General features: G+C 34.2%; 1 protein-coding gene across 8 annotated transcripts in view; it reads left to right on the top strand.

Annotated features, from left to right (window-relative positions):
• The window catches only part of ATRX (ATRX chromatin remodeler), a 310,799-nt gene that overhangs the window by 73,639 nt on the left and 213,497 nt on the right, over positions 1–23,663 (top strand). For 5 of the 8 annotated variants that reach the window (XM_034649523.1, XM_011236679.3, XM_034649522.1 and 2 more), the window contains 7 exons: positions 4,905–4,960; positions 6,089–6,141; positions 7,176–7,300; positions 9,954–10,067; positions 16,058–16,167; positions 17,947–18,014; positions 18,315–21,400. In XM_034649523.1, the coding sequence (XP_034505414.1) occupies positions 4,905–4,960; positions 6,089–6,141; positions 7,176–7,300; positions 9,954–10,067; positions 16,058–16,167; positions 17,947–18,014; positions 18,315–21,400 (3,612 nt within the window). The remainder of the gene's footprint in view (positions 1–4,904; positions 4,961–6,088; positions 6,142–7,175; positions 7,301–9,953; positions 10,068–16,057; positions 16,168–17,946; positions 18,015–18,314; positions 21,401–23,663) is intronic. The other 3 variants (XM_019809463.2, XM_019809464.2, XM_011236680.3) reach the window with 3 other exon arrangements.

Genomic DNA, 23,663 nt, shown 5'->3' with positions numbered 1-23,663 from the left:
TTCTTTCACTTAATGTCATGTGTTCAAGGTTTATCTATGTTGTAGAATGTTTTAATACTTCATTCCTTTTTATGGCCAAATAACATTCTTTTATATGACATTTGTCTTGTTTATACCTTTTGGCTATTATGAATAATGCTGTTATAAACATTTATGAACAAGTTTGTGTATGGCTGCATATTTTTGTTTTTCTTGGGTACATACTTAGGAGTAGAATTGCTAGATTATATGGTAACTATGTTAAATCCTTTGAGGAAATGCCAAAATGTTTTCCAAAGTGGCTGCACCTTTTTACATTCCCACTAGCAGTGTACGAGGATTCTGATTTCTCTGCATCCATGTCAACAATTATTATCTGACTTTTTGATTTTAGCCTTCCTAGTGCATGTGAAGTAGTGTCTCATTTTGGATTTGGTTTTCATTTACCCGAGGGCTAATGATACTGAGCATCTTTTCATGTGCTTGTTGTTGACAGTTTTACATATTTTCCTTGGAGAATCGTCTGTTGAGACCCTTTGTCCAATTTTTAATTGGGCACTTGTTTTTATTATTGATTTTTAGCATTTTTTATATATTCCAAACTTTTTATTAAAATAAAATTTACCATTTTAACCAATTTTAAGTATATAATTCCCTGGCATTAAGTACATTCATGTGGTTGTGCAAACATTACCACCATCTATCTCCAGAACTTTTCATTTTCAAATGAAACTCTGCACCCATTAAGCACTAACTTTCCATTCCTCTCTTTGCTAGCCCTGGCAACCACCATTCTACATTCTGTTTCTATAATCTTAACTATTTTAAGATCCTCGTATAAGTAAGAGGGCTAATACAATTTTTGTCCTCTTGTGTCTGGCTTATTTTACTTAGCATAATGCCTTCAGCTTTATCAGTGCTGTGGCATGTATCAAAATGCCCTTCTTTTTTTAAGACTGAATAGCATTCCATTGTATGTATATAGCATATTTAGTTTGTCATTCATCTGTCAGTGGGAACTTGGGTCAGATATATGATTTGCAAATATTTTCTCCCATTTTGTTGGTTGCCTTTCATCTTCTTGATGGTGTCCTTTGAAGCACAAAGCTTTTAATTTTGATAAAGTTAATCTAATTTTCTTATTGCTCATGTTTTTGGTGTCGTATCTAAGAATTCATAGTACTAAATCTGAGGTCACAAGGATTTACCCCTATATTTTCTTCTAAGAGTTATATAGTTTTAACTTTTTAGGTGATGCATTTGAAGTTAACTTTTGTATGTGGTGTGAGGAGGGCTCCAAGTTCACTTTTTGCATCTGGGTACATATTTGAGTTAACATCCTTTGTTGAAAAGACTATTTCCCCACTGAATGGTCTTGTCATCCTTATTGAAAATCAGTTGGGGGGAAAAAACCAGTCAACGTAGATATATGGTTTTATTTCTGGACTTTCAGTTGTTTTTTTTTTTTTGACTCATCTATGTGTCTATCCTTTTGCCAGTACTACACTGTATTAGTTAACAATTGTTTTATAGGAAGTTTTGAAATTGTGAAGTGTGACTCTGTTTTATTTTTATTTTGAAGGCTTTTTTGGCTATTCCTGTTTAATTCTATACAAATTTTAGAATGAGCTTGTCAATTTCTAGAAGTCAGCTGGGATTCTGACAAGGATTGCATTATATTGGTAGATCAGTTTGGGGACTATTGCCATCTTACTATTAAGTTGGATTGTTTTCTTTATTTTCAGGTCATTCTTCACAAGTGAGTAGAAATACAATTGATTTTTTTGTATTGTTCTTGTAGTTTTCAATCTTTTTGTACTCTTTTATTAGTTCTAATAGTTTTTTGGTGGATTCCATAGATTTTCTATATATAAGATAATGTCATCTCCAAAGAGAGAGAGTTTTACTTCTCTCTCTTCAATCGTGTGATGCCTTTTATTTCTTTCTCTTGACTACTTGGTATGGCTAGAATCTCCATTGCAATATTGAATAGAAGTCTCAAAAGTGGATTTCCTTTCTTGTTTCTGGTGTTAGGGAGGAAAGCATTAAGTCTTACCATTTAGTATGATGTTAACCTGTGGGTATTTTGTAGACAGTTGAGGATGTTCCCTTTTTTTAGGGTCTTTTAAGATAGATTTTACTTTTTAGAGCAGTTTTTAAAAAAATTTTTTCTAAGATTTTATTTATTTATTTATTTATTTATTTATTTATTTATTTATTTATTTAAAAGAGAAAGAGAGAGAGAGAGAACACGCATGAACCAGGGGAGGGGCAGAGAAGCAGATTCCCTGCTGAGCAGGGAGCCAGATGCAGGACTCGATTCTAGGACCCTGGGATCATGACCTGAGCCGAAGGCAGACGGTTACCCAACTGAGCCACCCAGGCACCCTAGAGCAGTTTTAGGTTCACAGAAAAATTGAATGAAAAGTACAAGGATTTTCTGTATCTTCCTCCCCACATGCGCAGTTTCCCCCACTCTCCACAGCTGTATGTTTGTTACAGTTGATGAACCTACATTGACAAGACTTTATCACTCAGAACCCGTAGTTTGCATTAGATTTCACTCTTGGTGTTAGACATTCTAAGGATTTTGATAAATGTATAATGACATTGATCTACCATTATAGTGTCATACAGGTTGGTTTCACTGCACTAAAAATACTCTGTTCCATCTTTCCATTCTTCCTTCCCCTTTGACTCCTGGCAACACTGATGTTTTTACTGTTTCCATAGTTTTGCCTTTTCCAGGATGTCATAATAGGTGGCCTTTTCAGATTGGGTTCTTTCACTTGGTAATATACATTCAGGGTTCCTCCATCTCTTTCCGTGGCTTCATAGATCTTTTTTTTTTAAGTGGTGTCTAATACTCCATTGTCTGGATGTACCAGGGTTAGTTTATCCTATTCACCTTCTGAAGGATATGTTGGTTGTTTCCATGTTTTGGCTGTTATGGACATGTTTTGGCTGTTAAGGATATGTTGGTTGTTTCCATGTTTTGGCTGTTATGAATAAAGCTACGTACAAAGATGTTTATATAAATAAAAAGGGTGTTTATGTAAAATAAAAGTGTTTATAAGCATCTGTGTGCAGGTTTTTGAGGGGATTTAGTTTTCATCTTATTTGGGTATTTATCAAGGAGTGTGATTGCTGGATCATGGTAAGAGAATGGTTAATTTTGTAAGAAACTGCCCAAATGTCTTCCAAAATGGTTGTACCATTTTCTATTCCCAGCAGCAATTGAATGAGATTTCTGTTGCTCCACATCCTCACCAGCATTTGGTGTTGTCAGTGTTCTGCATTTGTTTGTTGATTGTGTAGTATTATCTGATTGTTTTAATTTCCAATTCCATCATGACATATGGTGTGGAGCATCTTTTTATATGCTTTTTTGTCACTTGTGTATCTTTGGTAAGATATCTTCAGGTCTTTTGCCTATTTCTAATCATGTTGTTTATTATTATTGAGTTCTTTGTATCTTTAGAGAATAGTCCTTTATCAGATATGTCTTTTGCAGATATTTTCTCCCAGTCTGTGGGAGAAAGACTTGTCTTTTATTCTGTTGAAGTTTTCTAGTATTTTGTTGAGGACTTTTCTGTCTATATTTGTGATAGCGTTCTGTAGATTTCTCTTTTTGTGGTACCTTTACTGGTTTTGGTATGATACTGCTCTCATAAACATTAATTTGGGAAGTTTCCCTCCTTTTTATATTGGAAAAGTTTGTGAAGAATTCTTGTTTTGAATTTTTGGTATATTTCAGTGGTGAAGCCACCTGGGTCTTTGATTTTCTTTGTGGGTAGTTTTTTGATTACCAATTCAGTCTCTTCAGTTATAGGTCTATTCACATTGTGTATTTATTCTTTAGTCAGTTTTGTTAGTTGTGTGTGTTTAGGAATTTGTCCATATTTTGTTATCTAATATTTTGGCATACAGTTCTTCTTGATATTTCTTTATAATCTGTTTATTTCTTTAAGGTAGATAGTAATGTTCCCTTTTTAATTTCTGATTCTAGTAATTTGAGTTTTGCTTTTTTTCCCCCTTGGTCAGTCTAGCTTAAGGTTGGTCAATTTCATTTATCTTTTTGAAGAACTAACTTTTGATTTCAGTGATTTTTCTATTCTGTGTCATTAAATTTAGCTCTAATATTTATTATTTCTTTCCCTCTGCTTCCTTTAGGTTTAGTTTGCTGTTATTTTTCCAGTGTCTTAGGTGAAGGGAAATAAAATTTATTAATAGTATGATTGTATTGTTAGTAAAAGATGGAGGTTAAATTTTCTTTTAAGAGAAAATACCTTGGGACCCCTGGGTGGCTCAGGCATTAAGCATCTGCCTTTGGCTCAGGTCATGATCCCAGGGTCCTGGGATTGAGCCCTGTATCAGGCTGCCTGCTCAGTGGGAAGCCTGCTTCTCCCTCTCCTACTCCCCCTGCTTGTGTTCCCTGTCTTGGTGTGTCTCTCTCTGTCAAATAAATAAAATCTTAAAAAAAAAGAGATAAAATACCTTAGAAAATTTCCAGTAACTTGTTTTTATTCATTTATTTTTAAGGATTTTATATATTTGTCAGAGAGAGAGAGCACAAGCAGGGGGAGCAGTAGGCAGAGGGAGAAGCAGGCTCCTCAATGAGCGAGGATCCCGATGCAGGACTTGATCCCAGGACCCTAGGATCATGACCTGAGCTGAAGGCAGGTGCTTAAGTGATTGAGCCACCCAGGCATCCCTAGAAACTTGGGATTAAAGAAGAGGTTAGTGTGTCAAGGGAGTGATTCTAGTGAGAAAATTCTTCTAGGAATATCTTAATGTGAGTAATGTATTAACAGTACTGTTATACTTCATAGATTGAAAAATGGGTTCATGGAGTTGTAGTTTTGGTGGTCTGTTTGATAATGCTTTGAAGAGATAAATAAAGTTTTTATTTCTTCTCTTTTAAGAAAAAGTCAGTGGTTCTGGAAATAACTCAGATATGATGGAAAACAGCAAGGAAGAGGTAAGACTAATTTGAAGCATTTAAAAGATACTTATTAATTGCTATTAACCAACTAGAGTACATGTTATCAGATTGCTTCTGTTTTAAAAAAAAAAAGATTTATTTATTTATTTTAGAGGAAGAGAGAGAGTGAGTGTAGCAGGGAGGGGCAGAGGGAGAGAGAAACTCAAGCTGACTCCACGCTGAGCATGAAGCCCAATGTGGGGCTTGATCTCATAACCCTGAGATCGTGACCTGAGCTGAAACCAAGAGTTGGACACTTAACCGACTGTGTCACCCAGGCACCCCAGATTGCTTCTCTTTAATACATGCATGTGTTTAAGTTTACTGTTATGCTGAAGTATTATAATACTTCATTTTGGGTAGTTGTTTATTTTTAGAAGGTGTTCATTGTTTTTATTATTGTGTGGTTCACTTTAGCAATATACCTGAAGTCAGACAACTGAAGGCTTGCTAACAGATAGGTATTTGAACATTATTATATCGTAATAGTGGTGCTCAAGGTGGTTGTTATGGGCATGACTCCATAGTTCTAACATCTCTCAAAACTGGATATTTAGAGTATCTTAAGCATTATTATAGGAACCCATCCTGATGTACTTCACTCGTGATACCCAGGCCTGTGCTATAGTTTTGGGATTCTTTCCACCTAGTATAAAATTTTTAATCCCAAAAATATATTGACTGTATTGGCAAAATGAGGATAAATTTAGTGTCTCAGAGGAAATCGTAGAAGGTACTTTATGCCGTATGTTAGGATAGAGAAAATGACACATCTTTTAGATCCTTAAAACTCCCTACATCCATCAGGATCTGATTACTTCTGTACCTTTGCTTCATCTTTGTTGACTTGGGTCAGGATCATGATGTAGTAGTGCATCCTCACCTACACCACAAAATTCAATGGAAACAATTTAATTTAAAAAAACCCAGGAAATTAATCTTAAATCAAGGAAGCCTGAGAATAAATGAGAATTAGTTTCTGAAGTTCCTTTTAAAAATATTTTAGGTATAAAAGTAATATCCCATTATGTTATTGTATCAGAGATCTTGTATAGGGAAATAGTTAATTGTAGGGGCGTGTCTTTGAGAGTTGTATTCACTTTTTTATTTATTTCTCACGTTTAGGGAGCTAGCTCTTCAGAAAAATCTAAATCATCAGGATCATCACGATCAAAAAGGTTGGTTGACATTGAAGGGAAAACATTTTCAGGTTGTTTTATTTTCTTTTTCTGAGAATAATAATCTTTTCTAAACTTTAAGCACCCTTGTTCTAACCAAATAAACTATTTTATACAAACATACACATTAAAAACTGGGCAGTATAGTATAATGAATTCTCTTGTATCCATCAATTAACTTCAACAATTATTGATTCATTCTGACTTTGAATTTTAGTGGAATTTTACAAGGATGATTTATTATGCTTTAGTGGCCCTTGCAATATGTAGATCATTTCTTTTAGATTATATATGTGCTCAAAAAAAGGACAGAGGGAAAATGAAATGAATGCCTCGTGTAGCAATATGGGTTTTTTAGGATTATGTCAAATTGTCCAGGATGATGGGTTGGGATAGCCATTATGCTTATGAGGAAGTTTTAAGGAGATTAAAGAGTGGTAAAAATACTTTTCTGTGTTAGATTGTCAAAATGAATTGTACATAAGGACTGAAACTACTTCTAATCATACTATAAAGCATAACATACTGTATAGATTTTATTGGAAGTTTGCAGTTTATTCTATTGGGCATTTGTTGGGTTTTTTTGCTTGTTTTTTTTGTTTTGTTTTTTGTTTTTTTAGAAGGCTCCACGCCCAACATGGGGCTTGAACTCACAGCCTGGAGATCCAGAGTCAGATGCTCTGTTGTCTGAGCCAGCCAGGCGCCGCTGGCATTTGTTGTTTCTTACCAGTGGGAATGTCTCTTAATAAATACAGCTTTATTTTAACTTATTCTCTAAAGTGGTGATTCTTAATGAGGAGATCCCTTCATCACACCCCCCCGCCCCGGTAGCTTTTTCAGAACGAACATACCCTGGTCCTACCCCAGACCTACTGAATCATAATTTTCAGTAATAACAGTACAGAGATGTGTGCTTCTGTAGGTGAGTCTGATGTGTATCTCTGGTTAAGAGCCACCGTTCAATCTAAACACGTTCTTTGGTTATTCCAATTGTCAGAAATGTCCATAATTCTATGGACTTAATTCTTTCATAGGAAACCTTCAGTTGTAACAAAGTATGTAGAATCTGATGATGAAAAACCTTTGGATGAAACTGTAAATGAAGATGCTTCTAATGAAAATTCAGAAAATGATATTACTATGCAAAGCTTGCCAAAAGGTAATGTGTATTAATTTTTCATATGAAGTTGAAATGTATTTTTAAATGTCATTATAAAATTGGAACTTGATTTCTGTTAGCTGTGTGTAAAGGAACAAAACTAGCATTTTAATAGTGGTTTTCTGGAAATGTATTAGAATGGTAATGAAAATGTGTGTTACTGAGATTAAAAACTTACAATATTTGCAATCAGCTTTGAAAAAAAACAAAACTTATTTTCTCTTTCCATTGGGTTTTAGAAAAGGGATTTTAGTTTCTAAATTGTATTTGAATGTGGAAGTTAGTTTAAACGTTTATATTAAGTTTTGGTTCAGCGAATTTAAATATGCTTGCTTTATAGGAAAACATGAATATTCTTAAAACTTTAAAAAAACATTTAAAGTCTGGTTTAATCTTACTGCATTCTTAAATTCTCTAAGACTAAAAGCTGAAGTTAATTATCAAAGATAGATTTAGATGTATTTCTTGTAATTACCTCCTTAAAACGCCTTGTCACATGCCTTTCAACTGTTGCAGTTCTAACCTTAAAACCTCATTAATTAGATTGGGGGGAAAAAAGCCAAGTGAAAATCTTGGACGTTTCATAGCCCAAGTCTGAGAGCAGTATGATTATATGATAAGAGTAATGACAAAGGTCTTGGTAATTTCATGGTGTTTCAGAGTCAAAAGTTTAGATTTTTTCTTTATTAATAATATGTGCAAGTATCTTAGACTTTTCAAATTTATCCTCACAGATCATTTATAGCAGTGTTTACTAAACTTTGTTCTCTGTTTGCATTACATTTTTGTGACACATTTTCGATTATGAAAGTTTAAAAAATGGTGGGAAGGAGCATAATATTGCTTGACTAGGACAAATTAGGAGTTATAGTAGATGAAATATGAAATGAGGAAAAGGAATGAATGAGAGAAAGCAGAAAGAAGGAAAATTGATGGGCCTACCATTTACTTGGCTTTACAAATCATCTGTGACAATTTCATGTAATGGTTGGTGGCCAAGGGCGGAAACAGCTAATGAGGGACTGTGAGTCCCATAGGCAGTGACTCACTTTGGATCGTTACATTCTCAGTGGTTGTCACTCGGAGTCCTTATGATAGTCACTGGGTGAGCTAAGAAATAGGAATTCAAATCTTTCTTTTAATGATACTGTGGAAGAAAGTTAGTATGGGATGTTTCTAACCTGAATTAATTATAATTCTCTCCCACCAAACCAAAAATAGACCCATTTCATAAGGTAGAATTTGGGTGATGATAATTATTATTATAATACTATATTGAGTATATATAGGTACCAGACTCTTACAGAACTAACTCATTTAATCCTCAAACCAGTATTGTAAGGTAGTTACTGTTTCTACTTGTAGAAATAAAGGAACAAATTCAGAGCTCAGGGAACTTTTTCAAGCTTTAAATTGAGAAACTAGGTCTGCTTGAATCCAAAGGTAGCGAGTGCTTTCTCCACTCTACTGCTTTGCTTCCATTTAGAGAAGAATCTTCAGAAATAATTCTGTTTTTTGTTAATTATAAATCTTGAGCTTTTTCAAATGCTGTGGCTTCTCTGAGAATATATATGTGAAATGGTTGTTGTAAATAAAGTTTTCTTTTGTGTGTAGATTATTTAAATTCTCTCGTTTGTAAAAACCCAATCCTCTATGCCTGCTTTCCCCTCCTTTTTTTTCAGAGACTCAGAAATACATATAACTAGATGCTATACCTTGCCAAAATCTGCTTGCTGAATAACATAGGCCCATGTTTCAGGGAGACCACCCCTGACAACAACCAGGTTTTACTTTCTTAAATGTTGTCAATAATGCCCAATTACTAAGCCCAGCAATGTAGGTAAATGTGAGATCTGGACCCTTTTTACTATGCTCCTGCTTTATTTGCTCTTAAGAGATTATAATGAAAACTTCAATTAACAACCTGTCTTCTCAGTTCACGTGTTTTATAACTAAGAAAGTACATTCTTTCTAAAATATTCCATAGAGACCAATAATCATCTCACTCTACAGTTTATTGTTAGAGCAGCTGAGCTTAAATATCTTAAGGCAATCTTCTGTTTTAAGACTCTTTAAGGACTTTTCAGGGTACTAAAAATTTGACACACTAGTTGGGAAATGCCTCAGAATAGATATAGCAGTGATAGCAGAATTAACTTCTTACATTGCCTCCCACTATCCTCCCCCAAAACAATATAAAAAAACCCTTAAAAATCTTCTTCTGAGTTTGTGATTTGGATTATGAGAATAGGATGTCTTTTTAAAATTTCCCTTCTGGTCCTTCTATTTTATAAATTTTGTTGGAGTTTAGCATGAGTGTTCATACTCAAAAACAGTTTTTGTGATAGGCACTATAAAAATTCAGACCTGGGCTGAGGCTTTCTACTTTATTCACACATTTCTGTTATAATCAGTTCATAATACCCCCACCCTATTTTTTATTAATTATATTCCAACAAGTAATCTTATTGCTGACACCTGGCCCTTTTACCATTTCCGTTTTATTTACTCTTGAAGAGGTCCTTACACAGTATTGAAAGCTTGAAAGGAACAAAATTATGTACCAGCAATGTTGGCTTTATCTGAACTGAAGTCTTGTACTTCATTTGCACATTTAATATGTGTAATGGTTTTTTAAATGAAATCATTCTAGGTACAGTGATTGTACAACCAGAGCCAGTGCTGAATGAAGACAAAGATGATTTTAAAGGGCCTGAATTTAGAAGCAGAAGTAAAATGAAAACTGAAAATCTCAAAAAACGCGGAGGTAAATACAAGTGAAAATGAAAACATGAGTTTAAATTGCTGTTTATGACCTTATTGGAAAATCTGATGTGCTTATTAAAAATACCTCCACTTTTCTGCCCATTGTTTATTAAAAGCACTACTTAAAAATAACTTCTGTTTCTCTCTGAGCTCTGAAGCAGAAAAGGTTAAACACCATTTATCAAAATACCTTTGCCTTCAGTGGCTATAAAGTTTTCTCAAGAAGCTTAGTATTTCCTTCTTGAATATTAGTTCTGTAATGCCTATATTCCAAAATACCATGTGTTCCCTCTCACCCCGAAAGAATTTCAGATTTGGACAAAATCTTGCCTGTGGCCTTCAGGTAACTTCGTGTGTGTGTGTGTATGTGTGTATATATGTATATATGTGTATATATATATATATATATACATATATACACACATACAAAGTACACTATATCACAGAGTTACCTGTGCCTTAGTGTTATTTGGGGTGCTTATTAAAAATGCAAGTCCCATAACTCCACTAACAAATTAGAATTTCTGGGGATGATATCAAGAATGAGCCCCATTTTGTTCTTTTGTATATTAAAGTTGGAGATCTACTGATGTAAGGATAATAATGTAGAGATGAGTAGAAAGGAGAAGGGAGCTAGAGCTAGTAACCTTCCTTCCACCTGTCTGAGTCGTCTCTTCTTTTGTCTGTCTACCCCCACTTACACACACACCATGTTGGCTAATCATCTGTAGAAAGTTAGCATAAGGAGGATTCGTTTAGAAATTTATGACAATGGAGTATGTATCCCATTTGTTTGTGTGTGATTTTTAAATAGTGCCTGTATATTTTCTTGGGCAGATTTACAGAGCCATAATCCATGAGTATAAAAGGAACGAATCTCTAAAAAATAGAACATGACACTAAATTTCTAAGTAGAAGTGTAATGGAAGCATGTCTGTTTAATATTTTTCGTGTTACTTGTGAAATTATAGCAGAGTACTTATATTGGTGAAATTTTGTGCAGATTTTTATTGCAGTGCTATATGATTGTCTTGATGGAATTAGTAAAATATATCTGTATTTGTTATATATATTTTCAGATTAAATAACTCATTAGGTTGTTGGAGAAAATAAAATAATGTTATTTAGTCTTTTGTCCACAAGGGGGTGTTCTGCTCCTTTCAAGCATGCGGAAGATTTATGGAGAATGTAGTTCATAGTAGGGAAACTGCCATTGCAGCAACAAAGCTCACCAAAGCTGAATAGTTTTCCTAAAACAAAAGAATCAGCAAGTAGAAGGTGACCTTAGGGATCAGAAGCAAGAGTCTGGAGAACAAATAACTAAGTGTACTGCATTGTATCAAAATTAGTATCTAAATGGTGTCTTTGGGGAGGGACTTTGGTGCGGTCAGTGTCTAGAATATGTATAAGGGCCAAAAGGAGAGTGAAAAAAGAATCACAGTTGTTGGGGAACGTGGTCTTAGTGCCACTTCACTATGCTGCTGGTATTTGGTCTGAACTGATATATTTGGAACATTTTATTGAGTGTTCTGTATAAGAATGTTTATGCTTAATGAAATATATATGTTTATAGCCATAAAGTAGCACCTAAATCTCTCATGTTAATTTTTGTCTTAATGATTTGCTACATCTTTAAACTGTTAGAAATTGCACAGGAAATTTAACTGTTTACTTATATACACATGTATGAATAAACTAGTGATCTGAAGTACTGAATTGTTAGTTAATATTCAAACTTCTTAGGAAAGTTAGTTCTATAATTGAAGCCTAGTTTAGGAAACTATCAATAAGGTAAACTGTGTATAAAGTAATTTTGTGTTGATTTGAAACAAAAGTAAACATAAAGATACAGCTATATCCATGGTTTTGGGAGCCACTTTTTTAAAACACCATAGCCTATTGATAACCTTTTCCTCAGTTTGTTAGAAAGCATATTTTACAACTAATTTTTCTATCTGACACAATTATTTTATTTTAAATTCCAGTATAGTTAACATACTGTGTGATACTAGTTTTAAGTGTACAGTATAGTGATTCGACAATTCCATACATCGCACAGTGCTTATTACGACAAGTGTACTCCTTAATCCCCGTCTCCTGTTTTACCCATCCCCATCTTCCCTCTGGTAACCATCAGCTTTGTTTGCTATAGCTAAGAGTCTGTTTCTTGATTTATCTATCTTTTTTTCTTTTGCTTGTTTTTTCCCCTTAAATTCCACATATGAGTGCAATCATATGGTATTTGTTTTTCTCTGACTTATTTTCCTAAGCGTCATACTCTCTAGCTCTAGCCATGTCATTGCAAATGGCAAGATTTCATTCTTTTTTATGTCTGAATAATATTCCATTGTGTATATATACCATATCTTCTTTATTCGTCTGTCAATGGATACTTGGGTTGCTTACATAATTTGGCTATTGTAAATAATGCTTCTATAAATATTTGCATGTGTCCCTTTGAATTCGTATTTTTGTATTTTGCGGGTAAATACTCTAGTACAATCACTGGATTGTAGGATAGTTCTATTTTTAACTTTTTGAGGAACCTCTGTGTTGTTTTCCAGAGTGGCTGCACTAGTTGACGTTCCCACCAACACTATAAGAGGGTTCTTTTTTCTCCATAACTTTGTCAACACTTGTTTTTCTTTTGTTTTTGATTTTAGCCATTCTGACAGGTGTGAGGTGATATCTCATTGTATTTATCATTTGCATTTCCCTGATAATGAGTGATGTTGAGCATCTTTTCATGTGTCTGTTGGCCACCTGGATGTCGTCTTTGGAGAAATGTCTATTCATGTCCTCTGCCAGTTCTTTAATTGGATTATTCATTTTTTGGGTGTTGGGTTTTATAAGTTCTTTATATGTTTTGGATACTAACCCTTTATCAGATGTCATTTGCAAATATCTTCTCCCATTCTGTAGGTTTCCTTTTAGTTTTGTTGATTGTTTCTTTCACTTTGCAGAAGCCTTTTATTTTGATGTAGTCCCAAGAGTTTATTTTTCTTTTATTTCCCTTGCCTCAGGAGACAACTAGAAAAGTGTTGTGATGGCTGATGGCAGGGACATTACTGCCTGTGCTTTCTTCGAGGATTTTTTAAAATTTAACTTGAATTAGCCAACGTATGGTGTAGCATTAGTTTTTTGATGTAATGTTCAGTGTTTCATTAGTTGCATATAACACCCACTTCGGATTTTTTTTTTATTAGAGGTTTTATTTTTAAGTAATCTCTATATCCAGCATGGGGCTCAAACTCACAACCCTGAGATCATGAATCGCATGCTCCACTGACAGAGCCAACTATATGTCCCTCTTCTAAGATTTTTATAGTTTTAGGTCTCACATTTAGGTATTTAATCCATTTTTGGTTTATTTTTGTGTATGGTGAAAAGAAAGTGGTCCAGTTTCATTCTTTTGCATGTAGCTATCAAGGTTTCCCAATACCATTTGTTGAAGAGACTGTCTTTTTCTCACTGGAGATAGTCTTATCTTGCTTTGTCAATGATTGACCATATAATTATGGGCTTATTTCTGGGTATTCTGTTCTCTTCTATTGATCTATGTGTCTGTTTTTGTGCCAGTACCATACTGTTTTGATTACTACAGCTTTGTAAATAATTTAAGTCTGGAATTGTGATACCTTCAGCTTTGCTTTTCATTTTCAAGATTGCTTTGGCTATTTGGGGTCTTTTGTGGTTCCGTGCAAATTTTAGGATAGTTTGTTCAAGCTCTGTGAAAAATGCTGTACCATGGTATTTCGATAGGGATTGCATTAAATGTGTAGATTGCTTTAAGTAATTTTAGACATTTTAACAATATTTGTTCTTCCAAGCCATTAGCATGGAGTCTCCATTTCTTTGTGTCATCTTCAATTGTTATCGTAAATGTTTTATAGAATTTTGTTCTCTTTAAATCTATTAAAATGTGTTGAACTCAGAAGTGAAAATGCCTCTTTTCCATTTATACACTGTTATAATCATTAAGATATTTCATAACAAAATAAAAATGTGAAGCATATAGAAACAAGTACATAAAGTAACATTTCACCATTACTTAAATGAAATATTGGTTCAGTCTTACTCCTCCATTTCCTCCTCCTCCCACCCCTCTAATAATGATTATTTTGAAGTTTCTATGCATGTATGTGTATTATTTTCATACATGTTTTTATATTTTTCCTATACATGTTTATTTGTAAAGCATTTATTTTTCACTTAAAATATGCAAAGTAGTATCCTGTGTATATCCTTTTGCAACATTTCATATTCAGCATTGCTTTTGAAGTGTGTCCATCACAGTGAATGTACATCTAGTTTTTTATTTTCTACTGTTCTATAGAATTCTTTTATATGAGTAAACTACTGTCCATTTCCCAAATGGAAGTTATTTCCAATTTTTTGTTTTCAAAGTTTTCTAATTTCCTACTTTGTGCTGCAATGAATATCGTATATATGATTCTTTGTGCAGATGTGGGAGAAATTCTCCAAAGGATCACCTAGTTTTAATTTTTGAGTGATATATGTGCAGAAGCTTATAGAAGATGCTTAATATTTATTATGTTAACATTGGATGAACATTCATATTCTAGCTATTATCTTATTAGTATATCTTAATGCAATCATTATTTGAAATGAAGTACACTGTGTATTTGTTTCTGTTAAAACAAATACAGAATATATTAGTACTCAAGATCAAACACTAATATAGAGTGATCTATATAGAGATCAAACACTAATATAGAATCTTCAAATTCTCTATATTGTCTGGATAAGTATGATGGTACCCTTAAAACTTGGTTAAACTTTTTTTTGACTTCTGCAAATAAGAATATTTGTGATAATGTTTGAGTCCATGGTGATTTGGACCTAAAGAGTAAAAAAAAAGAAAAGAAAGAAAGAAAGTTGAGAGGTGGGAAGTGTGTGTATTGTTTTGTCTTTTATTTAGAGATATAGTTTATTCTTTTAATTATTTCCTTTTTATTTGTAAATGCAGGCATTTTCATTAGCTGGTTTGGAATCATAATCTATCATCTTATATCAAGATCTTGGTTGCACACCAGAATCATCTGTAAAACTAAAAAATGTCTAGGAGATTCTCATTTAGCGGTTTAGGGGTGGGAATGGCTGTCTCTGCTTTTAAAAAGTTTCTTCAGATGATTCTGATGTTCAGCTCAGATTGTGAAGCACTGCTCTAAGCAGAACTAGGGATGAGAGTGAGGCGGGAGAGGTTTCCTCTTTGTTGCATTGCGTTATCTTCAGTCTGTTTTCCTGCAGACACTGTGGAATGGGGCTCTGCCATCCCCCTCCTCCAAGTCATTCTCAGGTTTTGAGGCCAAGATAGAGTGATAAACCTGCAAGTCTTATTTGTCCTTAATTGGAAATAGTAGACAGTGCTAATATGGGGTAGATAGTGAAATAGAAGACAGGTTAATGGGGATTATGGATAGTATTGAAGTAAATCTGAGGTAAGAAATCAATAATTTAAAATTATCAGGTTTTCACATACCATATTGGAAGAGTCTGTGCAGACATTTTCATTTTGAGTATAAAAAAATTAATGGCATACCTAACTTTTAAGTATAAGGATGCAAAAGACTGTTCCACATATGTCACTTGCTTCCCCATTCTTTAAGAACTGATAATTTATTTGCAAAGCAATAGCAAAATGAAAAAGAACACTTGCCACCTATTTTTAGAACTTTTCTTATGGAGTCTCTTCATGTTTTATCAAGTTGTGAGAAATAGGGTTTGCATCTGTAAAAGGAAACAGATAGGATTTGTAGTTCTGGAATTTGCCAAGGTGCTCATGTTTTTAGTAAGTCCGTAAAATTATTAGCCTTTTGTATCCAAAATGTCACTTTTCTAAGGATTATGAAGTATTTAATTTCTAATGTGAAAATTGCAAAATGCTGACTAAAGTAAATATCTTTTTTTTTATGTGTGTGTGTGTGTGTGTGTGTGTATGTCTGAATAATGGTCACTCCTTTCTCCTAGAAGATGGGCTTCATGGGATTGTGAGCTGCACAGCTTGTGGACAACAGGTCAATCATTTTCAAAAAGATTCCATTTATAGACATCCTTCACTGCAAGTACTTATTTGTAAGGTATGTAATGATCTGTTTATAATTCATTCCACAAATTTTTGAATTTTTACTATGTGTTAGACATTTGGCTTACAGTGTCAGACTTTTGGTTCATAGTGATGAAGAAGATGGACGTGGTCTCTGTCTTTGGAGGGCTTATATTGTAATGAGGAGGACAGACATTACAAAAAGCCCAGTAAGTGCCATGATAGGGGAAGTACTGTGTACTATGGGAACACACAGGAAACCCGTGTACTTTGGAGTTGGGTAGGGGGGTTTTATAATGGAGATGATATAAGCTGATATCTGAACTATAAATAGGAATTAGCCTGGTGAAGTGGGATTGGCTCAGCATATTCTAAGCAGAGGCAGTATGGTGTTCAAAGGCTGGTAAGTGAAGCAGAGCATGGTGTGAAGAGTATACGTGTGTGCAGTTGTATGTTTTATAACCTTCCCTCTTATTTATTCTAATTACCCAAATCTAAACTCTCCACCTGGGACAGGGTTTTGACATAAGTTGGTGATGATAGAATTAAAAATGTTTCATATGTGTTGAAGATAGTTTTAACAGTCTGTGTATACTCTTTTATTAGTAATACCTTGGAGTTAATTTTAAATATCTATATCAAGGTTATGATTTCCCTAACTCATTACTGCTAAGATTAATTCTGAGTTAGTTTCCCAACAAAATTCCTCCTTGAAATGCAGTTCTAGGTCTTTTTTTTTTTAAAGATGTTATTTATTTATCTGAGAGAGAGAGAGGCACAAGTGGGGAGGAAGATCAGAGAGAGAGGGAGAGGCAGACTCCCCGCTGAGCAGAGAGCCAGATGCGGGGCTGCATCCCACTACCCCGAAATCACGACCTGAGCTGAAGGCAGACACTTAACCGACTGAGCCGCTCAGGCACCCCTCTAGGTCTTTTATTATATGAGTTTTTGATATAGACCCTCTTAAGTGGATTAAATTTACTTTTTCCTTTAGCAGTTTGTGTCCCTCTGTTCCTTGAATTCAGTTCAGCCAGGAGCCTATTTAGGGGGACATGTTGTAGCTTCTAGTTTTAAAATGGGATAGATGAGTTTCATATTGCTGGATTTTAATGTGCGTTTCCTTTCTCTTTTCTAATAGATATAATTGTTTTTTTCCAAGGGCTGGTCTGTTGAGCCAGCCCATTTTGGTAATCAGTACCTTCCATCACTGGGCATGGAACCTTCACTTTCTCCAGGCTTAGTGAAAATGAATTTAAAGTCAGTCAGATTTGGATTTGAATACCAGCTTTGTCTGTTACCTAGTTGTATGACTTGAGGAGATTTACTTATGTATTAGCCTTTTCTCTCAAATTGGGTGTAATACTTCCTATCTTGCATAATGTTTTGAGATTGAAAGAGAATGTAGCTTAGTGTAGGATAATGTTGTTTAGCTGTACACATAGCAGATGTTTATATATGAAGGCTATTGAATTCATTAAGTAGCAGCAACATCTAATACATCTTTTTGTGGAGGTTTAGTAGCTAGTCGTATGAAATCAGAAACTTGCTTTACCAAAATCTTTTATAAACTTTAGATAAGGAATTAGTGGTATTTGATGATATGGAATCTATTTCAAGGGATTAATTTATTGAGGTATTCCTATGTCTGGAAAATACTAGTATTGGGTAGTGCAGTGGTTTTGCTTTGATTTTCTAAAACACACACACACACATTCCCTTTACTTTTTTAATGACTTAAAAATAAAGTTTTTGTCTTCTATGAATGTTATCCATTTTGAATATAAAATTTCCCCTTCCCCTTTTGTTTTAATAGAATTGCTTTAAATATTACATGAGTGATGATATTAGCCGTGACTCTGATGGAATGGATGAACAATGTAGGTAGGTAATAAATCAAGATGAACTAAAATTCAGTATTGTCTACTTTTTGGGGGGAAATTCTTAGATATTATGTTTTTAGATCCATTTTTTCTAGTATTGTCATTAATGTCTTTAATGGAAGGTTATTCTTTTCCACAAAACCTTAGGTTTATATCTGTTTTAAGTTTCCAGTGAAGAATAAGCAGATGACCCAAATTACTATTAAAATTCCTGGCAGGAAAATTTAAATTGCTTTAATAATGAAAAAATTTAGAGTGAGTTTCATTTTAGAATAATATTTCCATCTTTTAATAATTTCAGGTGGTGTGCAGAAGGTGGAAACTTGATTTGTTGCGACTTTTGCCATAATGCCTTCTGCAAGAAATGCATTCTGCGCAACCTTGGTCGAAAGGAGCTCTCTACAATAATGGATGAAAACAACCAGTGGTATTGCTACATATGTCACCCAGAACCTTTGTTGGACTTGGTCACTGCATGTAATAGCGTATTTGAAAATTTAGAACAGTTGTTGCAACAAAATAAGAAGAAGATAAAAGTTGACAATGAAAAGAGTAATAAAGCATATGACCATGCACCCAGGTTTTCTCCAAAGAAAAATAGTTCCAGTTGTAATGGAGAAGAAAAGAAATTAGATGATTCATGTTCTGGTTCAGTAACCTACTCTTATTCAGCACTAATTGTGCCCAAAGAGATGATTAAGAAGGCAAAAAAACTGATTGAGACCACAACTAACATGAACTCCAGTTACATCAAGTTTTTGAAGCAGGCAGCAGATAATTCCGAAACCAATTCTGCTACAAAGTTACGCCAGCTTAAGGCTTTTAAATCTGTGTTAGCTGATATCAAGAAAGCTCATCTTGCATTAGAAGAAGATTTGAATTCAGAGATTCAAGCTTTGGATGCTGTAAACAAAGAGAAAAGTACCAAAGAGCATAAGGTCATAGATGCTAAGTCTGAAACAAAAGTACGAAAAGGAGAAAAACCCTGTGCTTTAGAAAGAAAAGATATTTCAAAATCAGAAGTTAAACTGGCAAGAAAGCAGGTGGATAGTGAGCACATGGATCAGAGTATTACAGTACAGGAACAAAGAGCAAATAAAAGTGCCAGTGGTGAACATAAAAAATCTGATAAAAAAGAAGAACCTCAGTATGAACCTGCTAACACTTCCGAAGATTTAGACATGGATATTGTTTCTGTTCCTTCCTCAGTTCCAGAAGACATTTTTGAGAATCTTGAGACAGCTATGGAAGTTCAGAGTTCAGCAGATAATCAGGGAGATGGCAATAGTGGAACTGAACAAGAACTGGAGAGTTCTTCTGTAAAATTAAATATTACTTCAAAAGACAACAGAGGAAGTATTAAGTCAAAAACTACAGCTAAAGTAACAAAAGAATTATATGTTAAACTCACCCCTGTTTCCCTTTCTAATTCTCCAATTAAAGGTGCTGATTTTCAGGAAGTACCACAAGACAAAGATGGCTATAAAAGTTCTGGTCTGAACCCCAAGCCAGAGAACTGTGGACTTGGACAGGAAAAGAATGATAATGAGCATTTGTTTGAAAGTGAAGTTCCATTACTTTCAGAAGAATCTGATCTCCGAAGATCTCCACGTGTAAAGACTACTCCCTTGAGGCGACAGACAGAAACCAATCCTGCAACATCTAATTCAGATGAAGAAAGTAATGAAACAGTTAAGGAGAAACAAAAACTATCAGTTCCAATGAGAAAAAAGGATAAGCGGAATTCTTCTGACAGTGCTATAGATAATCCTAAACCTAATAAATTTCCTAAATCTAAGCAGTCAGAGATTGTGGATCAGAATTCAGATTCTGATGAAATGTTAGCAATCCTCAAAGAGGTATCCAGGATGAGTCACAGTTCTTCTTCAGATACTGATGTTAATGAAACTCATACAAATCACGAGAAGACTTTATATGATTTAAAGAGTCAAACAGGAAAAGATGATAAAGGAAAACGGAAACGAAAAAGTTCTACTTCTGGCTCAGATTATGATATTAAAAAAGGTAAATCAGCTAAAAGGTCTATAATTTCTAAAAAGAAACGACAAAACCAGTCTGAATCTTCCAATTATGACTCAGAATTAGAAAAAGAGATAAAGAGCATGAGTAAAATTGGGGCTGCCAGAACAACCAGAAAAAGAGTTCCAAATAAAGAAGATTATGATTCTTCTGAAGATGAAAAACACAGAAAAAAAGGAATGGATAATCAAGGGCAGAAAAATGTGAAGACTGCACAAGAAGGATCACCTGATGATGCTGAAAGGAAACAAGAGAGAGAGAATTTCTCTTCAGTAGAAGGCCCAGTTGATAAAGACAGGACCAACATGGACTTAAGAGATCGAATCTCTAAGAAGCAGCAGTCAGGTGTTTCTTCTGATGGTGCTGATAAGCTGCCTTCAGGGAAAGAGGAGAGTTCTAATTCTCCAGAAGACAAAAAGGTTGCTGAAACTAAAGAAAAGAGTAAGCATTTGAAAACCAAATCGTGTAAGAAAGTACAGGCTGGCTTATCTGACATGGCTGATAATTTCCCAAAGAAAGAGCAGAGTGATGAATCATCTGAAGATGATAAAAAGCAGAGCAAAAAGGGAACTGAAGTAAAAGAAAAGAAAACTATGGACTTGAAGAAAAATGTAATTAAGATAGAGCAACAGTATGAATCATCATCTGATAGCACTGAGAAATTACCCGAGGGAGAAGAAATTTCTCGTTTTCCTAAAGGCATGAAACAAAATAAGAATGACACGACTTACGGAGAAAAGAAAAGTAAAAAAATAAAAGATAAAACTTCTAAAAAGAAGGATGAAGTATCTGATAATGCTGAGAAATTGCAGGGAAAAAGAGATAGTTGTGATTCTTCAGAAGATAAAAGGAGTAAGAATGGGGCATCCAGTAGAGTGAAGAAAAGATGCAACTTGCCTGAAAAGAGTTCAAGGAAGAAACAAGATTGTTCGTCATCTGATACTGAGAAATACTCCATGAAAGAAGATGGTTGTGATTCTTCTGATAAGAGACTGAAAAGAATAGAACTGAGAGAAAGAAGAAATTTAAATTCAAAGAGAAATACCAAGGAAATACATAGTGGCTCATCATCTTCTGATGGTGAGGAAAGTTCTGAAGATAATAAAAAGCTGAAGAAACAGAGAACTTCAGCTAAAAAGAAGACAGTCAGTGTAAAGGAGAAAATGAGAAACTCCCTAAGAACAAGCACTAAAAGGAAGCAAGCTGATATTACATCATCATCATCCTCTGATATAGGAGATGATGATCAGAATTCTGTGGGCGAGGGGAGCAGTGATGAGCAGAAAATTAAGCCTGTGACTGAAAATTTAGTGCTGTCTTCACATACTGGATTTTGCCAATCTTCAGGTATGCAAAAATAAATAAATTCATAATTTATGTTTTTACCCTTTTGAATAACTACATTGTTTAATTTTCCCTGAAGCCAGTCAAATGCAAGGTTACTATTTAGGAAAAGGCTCTTTAAAAATTCTTGAAAGATTTACTAAAAAGCCTTCATTTATTTTTATGCCACCATTGGAAGGTATTTCAAATATCGTTAGTATTCTATATCAGATATGCCAGGTTTATTGGGTAGGTAACAGAATTTCTTTACCAAAGTTTAGTGTTTTTTCTGGAGTAATAAACAGTAGTTTATGAAGGAAAATCAGACCTGTGCCGTAGTTCAGTAGGTATATATTCATGTATTGGAGATGTGTGCTTGGTGCTGGTATAGCATAGTGTGTGGAAGTTTTAACTGCCTTGCCATGCATATGACTTTTTGTGTAATCTCTGTGCCCAGTGTGGGGCTCGAACTTAAAACCCCAAGATCAAGAGTTGCATGCTCTTCCAACTGAGCCAGGCAGGCATCCCTGCATATGACTTTTTAAATTGGACAGATTAACTTTGTGTCCAGTGAAATTCTCTGAGAGAACTTTAAATTTACATCATTAAATCCACTCCTGATGCTTGTCAATTTTTTCTAATCACATGAGCAGACATTCTGTCTATAACAATAACAAAATAAAAGAAAAATCCAAGAAGTAAATGAATTACCTTCCTCTGAGGAGATAGAGAACTAGGACAATTAGGGTTTGGGTCAGTTAGTCAGTCAGTGATACCCCCCCAAAAAAAGAGTTATAAAAATAATTTTTAATCACTACTGCAGTTCTTAAAAATCAGTTGTATAATACATGTACATATGTCACTTGAGTTGTCTTTTTTTTTTTAAGTTAGTAAACCTGTCAGTTAACCAGGGACCTGATAAACAAACTGATTCATTTATTTTAAAAAAAAAATTTATATTCCAACTCCAGCTTGGTTATTTATTTCTTTAAATTTTAATTCCAGTAAGTGTAACATACACTGTTATATTAGTTTCAGGTGTATAATAAGTGGCTCAGCAACTCTATACGTTACTCAGTGCTCATCACAATAAGTGTACTCTTAATCCCCTTCACCTGTTTCACCCATCTCCTCCTTCCCTTTTGGTAACCATCAATTTGTTCTCTATAGTTAACAGTCTGTTATTTTGTGCTTATCTTTTTTCTTTGTTCATTTGTTTTGTTTCTTAAATTCTACATATGAGTGAAACATAAGTATTTGTCTTTCTCTGACTTATTTAGCATTGTTCTCTCATGATCTATCCATGTTGTTGCAGACAGTAAGATTTCATTCTTTTTGTGGCTGAGTAATTGTCCATTGTATATATACATACCACATCTTTATCGATCTGTTGTTGGATGTTGAGTTGCTTCTGTAATTTGGCTATGTAAATAATGCTATAATAAACTTTATAGGGGTGCTCATATCTTCATGAATTAGTGTTTTTCTCTTCTTTGGATAAATGCTAGTGGAATTACTGGATCATATGGTAATTTTGTTTTTAATTTTTGAGGAATGTTCATACTGGGTTCCACAGTGGCTGCACCAGTTCGCATTCCCACCAACAGATTCCTTTTTCTCTACATCCTCATCAACACTTTTTATTTCTTGTGTCTTTGATTTCAGCCATTCTGACAGGTGTGAGGTAGTATCTCATTGTGGTTTGGATTTGCATTTCCCTGATGATGAGTGATGTTGAGCATCTTTTCATGTGTCTGTTGGCCAGCTTGATGTCTTCTTTGGAAAAATGCCTGTTTATGTCTTTTGTCCATTTTTATTTATTTATTTATTTATTTTTTTAATGATTTTTTATTATATTATGTTAGTCACCATACAGTACATCCTCTTTTGTCCATTTTTAATTGGATTATTTGTGGGGTTTTTTTGGTGTTGTGTAAGTTTTTTATGTATCGTGGATACTAATCCTTTATTGGATATTGCAGGTATCTTCTCCCGTTCTGTAGGTTGTCTTTTAGTTTTGTTGATTGTTTCCTTTACTGTGCAGAAGCATTTTATTTTGATGTAGTCCCAATAGTTTATTTTTGGTTTTCTTTCCCTTGCCTCAGAAGACATATCTAGAAAAATGTTGCTATGGTAGATGTCAGGGAAATTACTGCTTATGCTCTCTCCTAGGATTTTTATGTTTTCAGGTTTCACATTTAGGTCTTTAAACCATTTTGAATTTATTTTTGTGTGTGATGTATGAAAGTGGTCCACTTTCATTCTTTTGCATGTTGCTGTCCAGTTT

Source organism: Ailuropoda melanoleuca, chromosome X, assembly GCF_002007445.2.
Source record: "Ailuropoda melanoleuca isolate Jingjing chromosome X, ASM200744v2, whole genome shotgun sequence".
NCBI classification, from domain to species: domain Eukaryota; kingdom Metazoa; phylum Chordata; class Mammalia; order Carnivora; family Ursidae; genus Ailuropoda; species Ailuropoda melanoleuca.
This window is presented reverse-complemented; position numbering and strand designations above follow the sequence as displayed.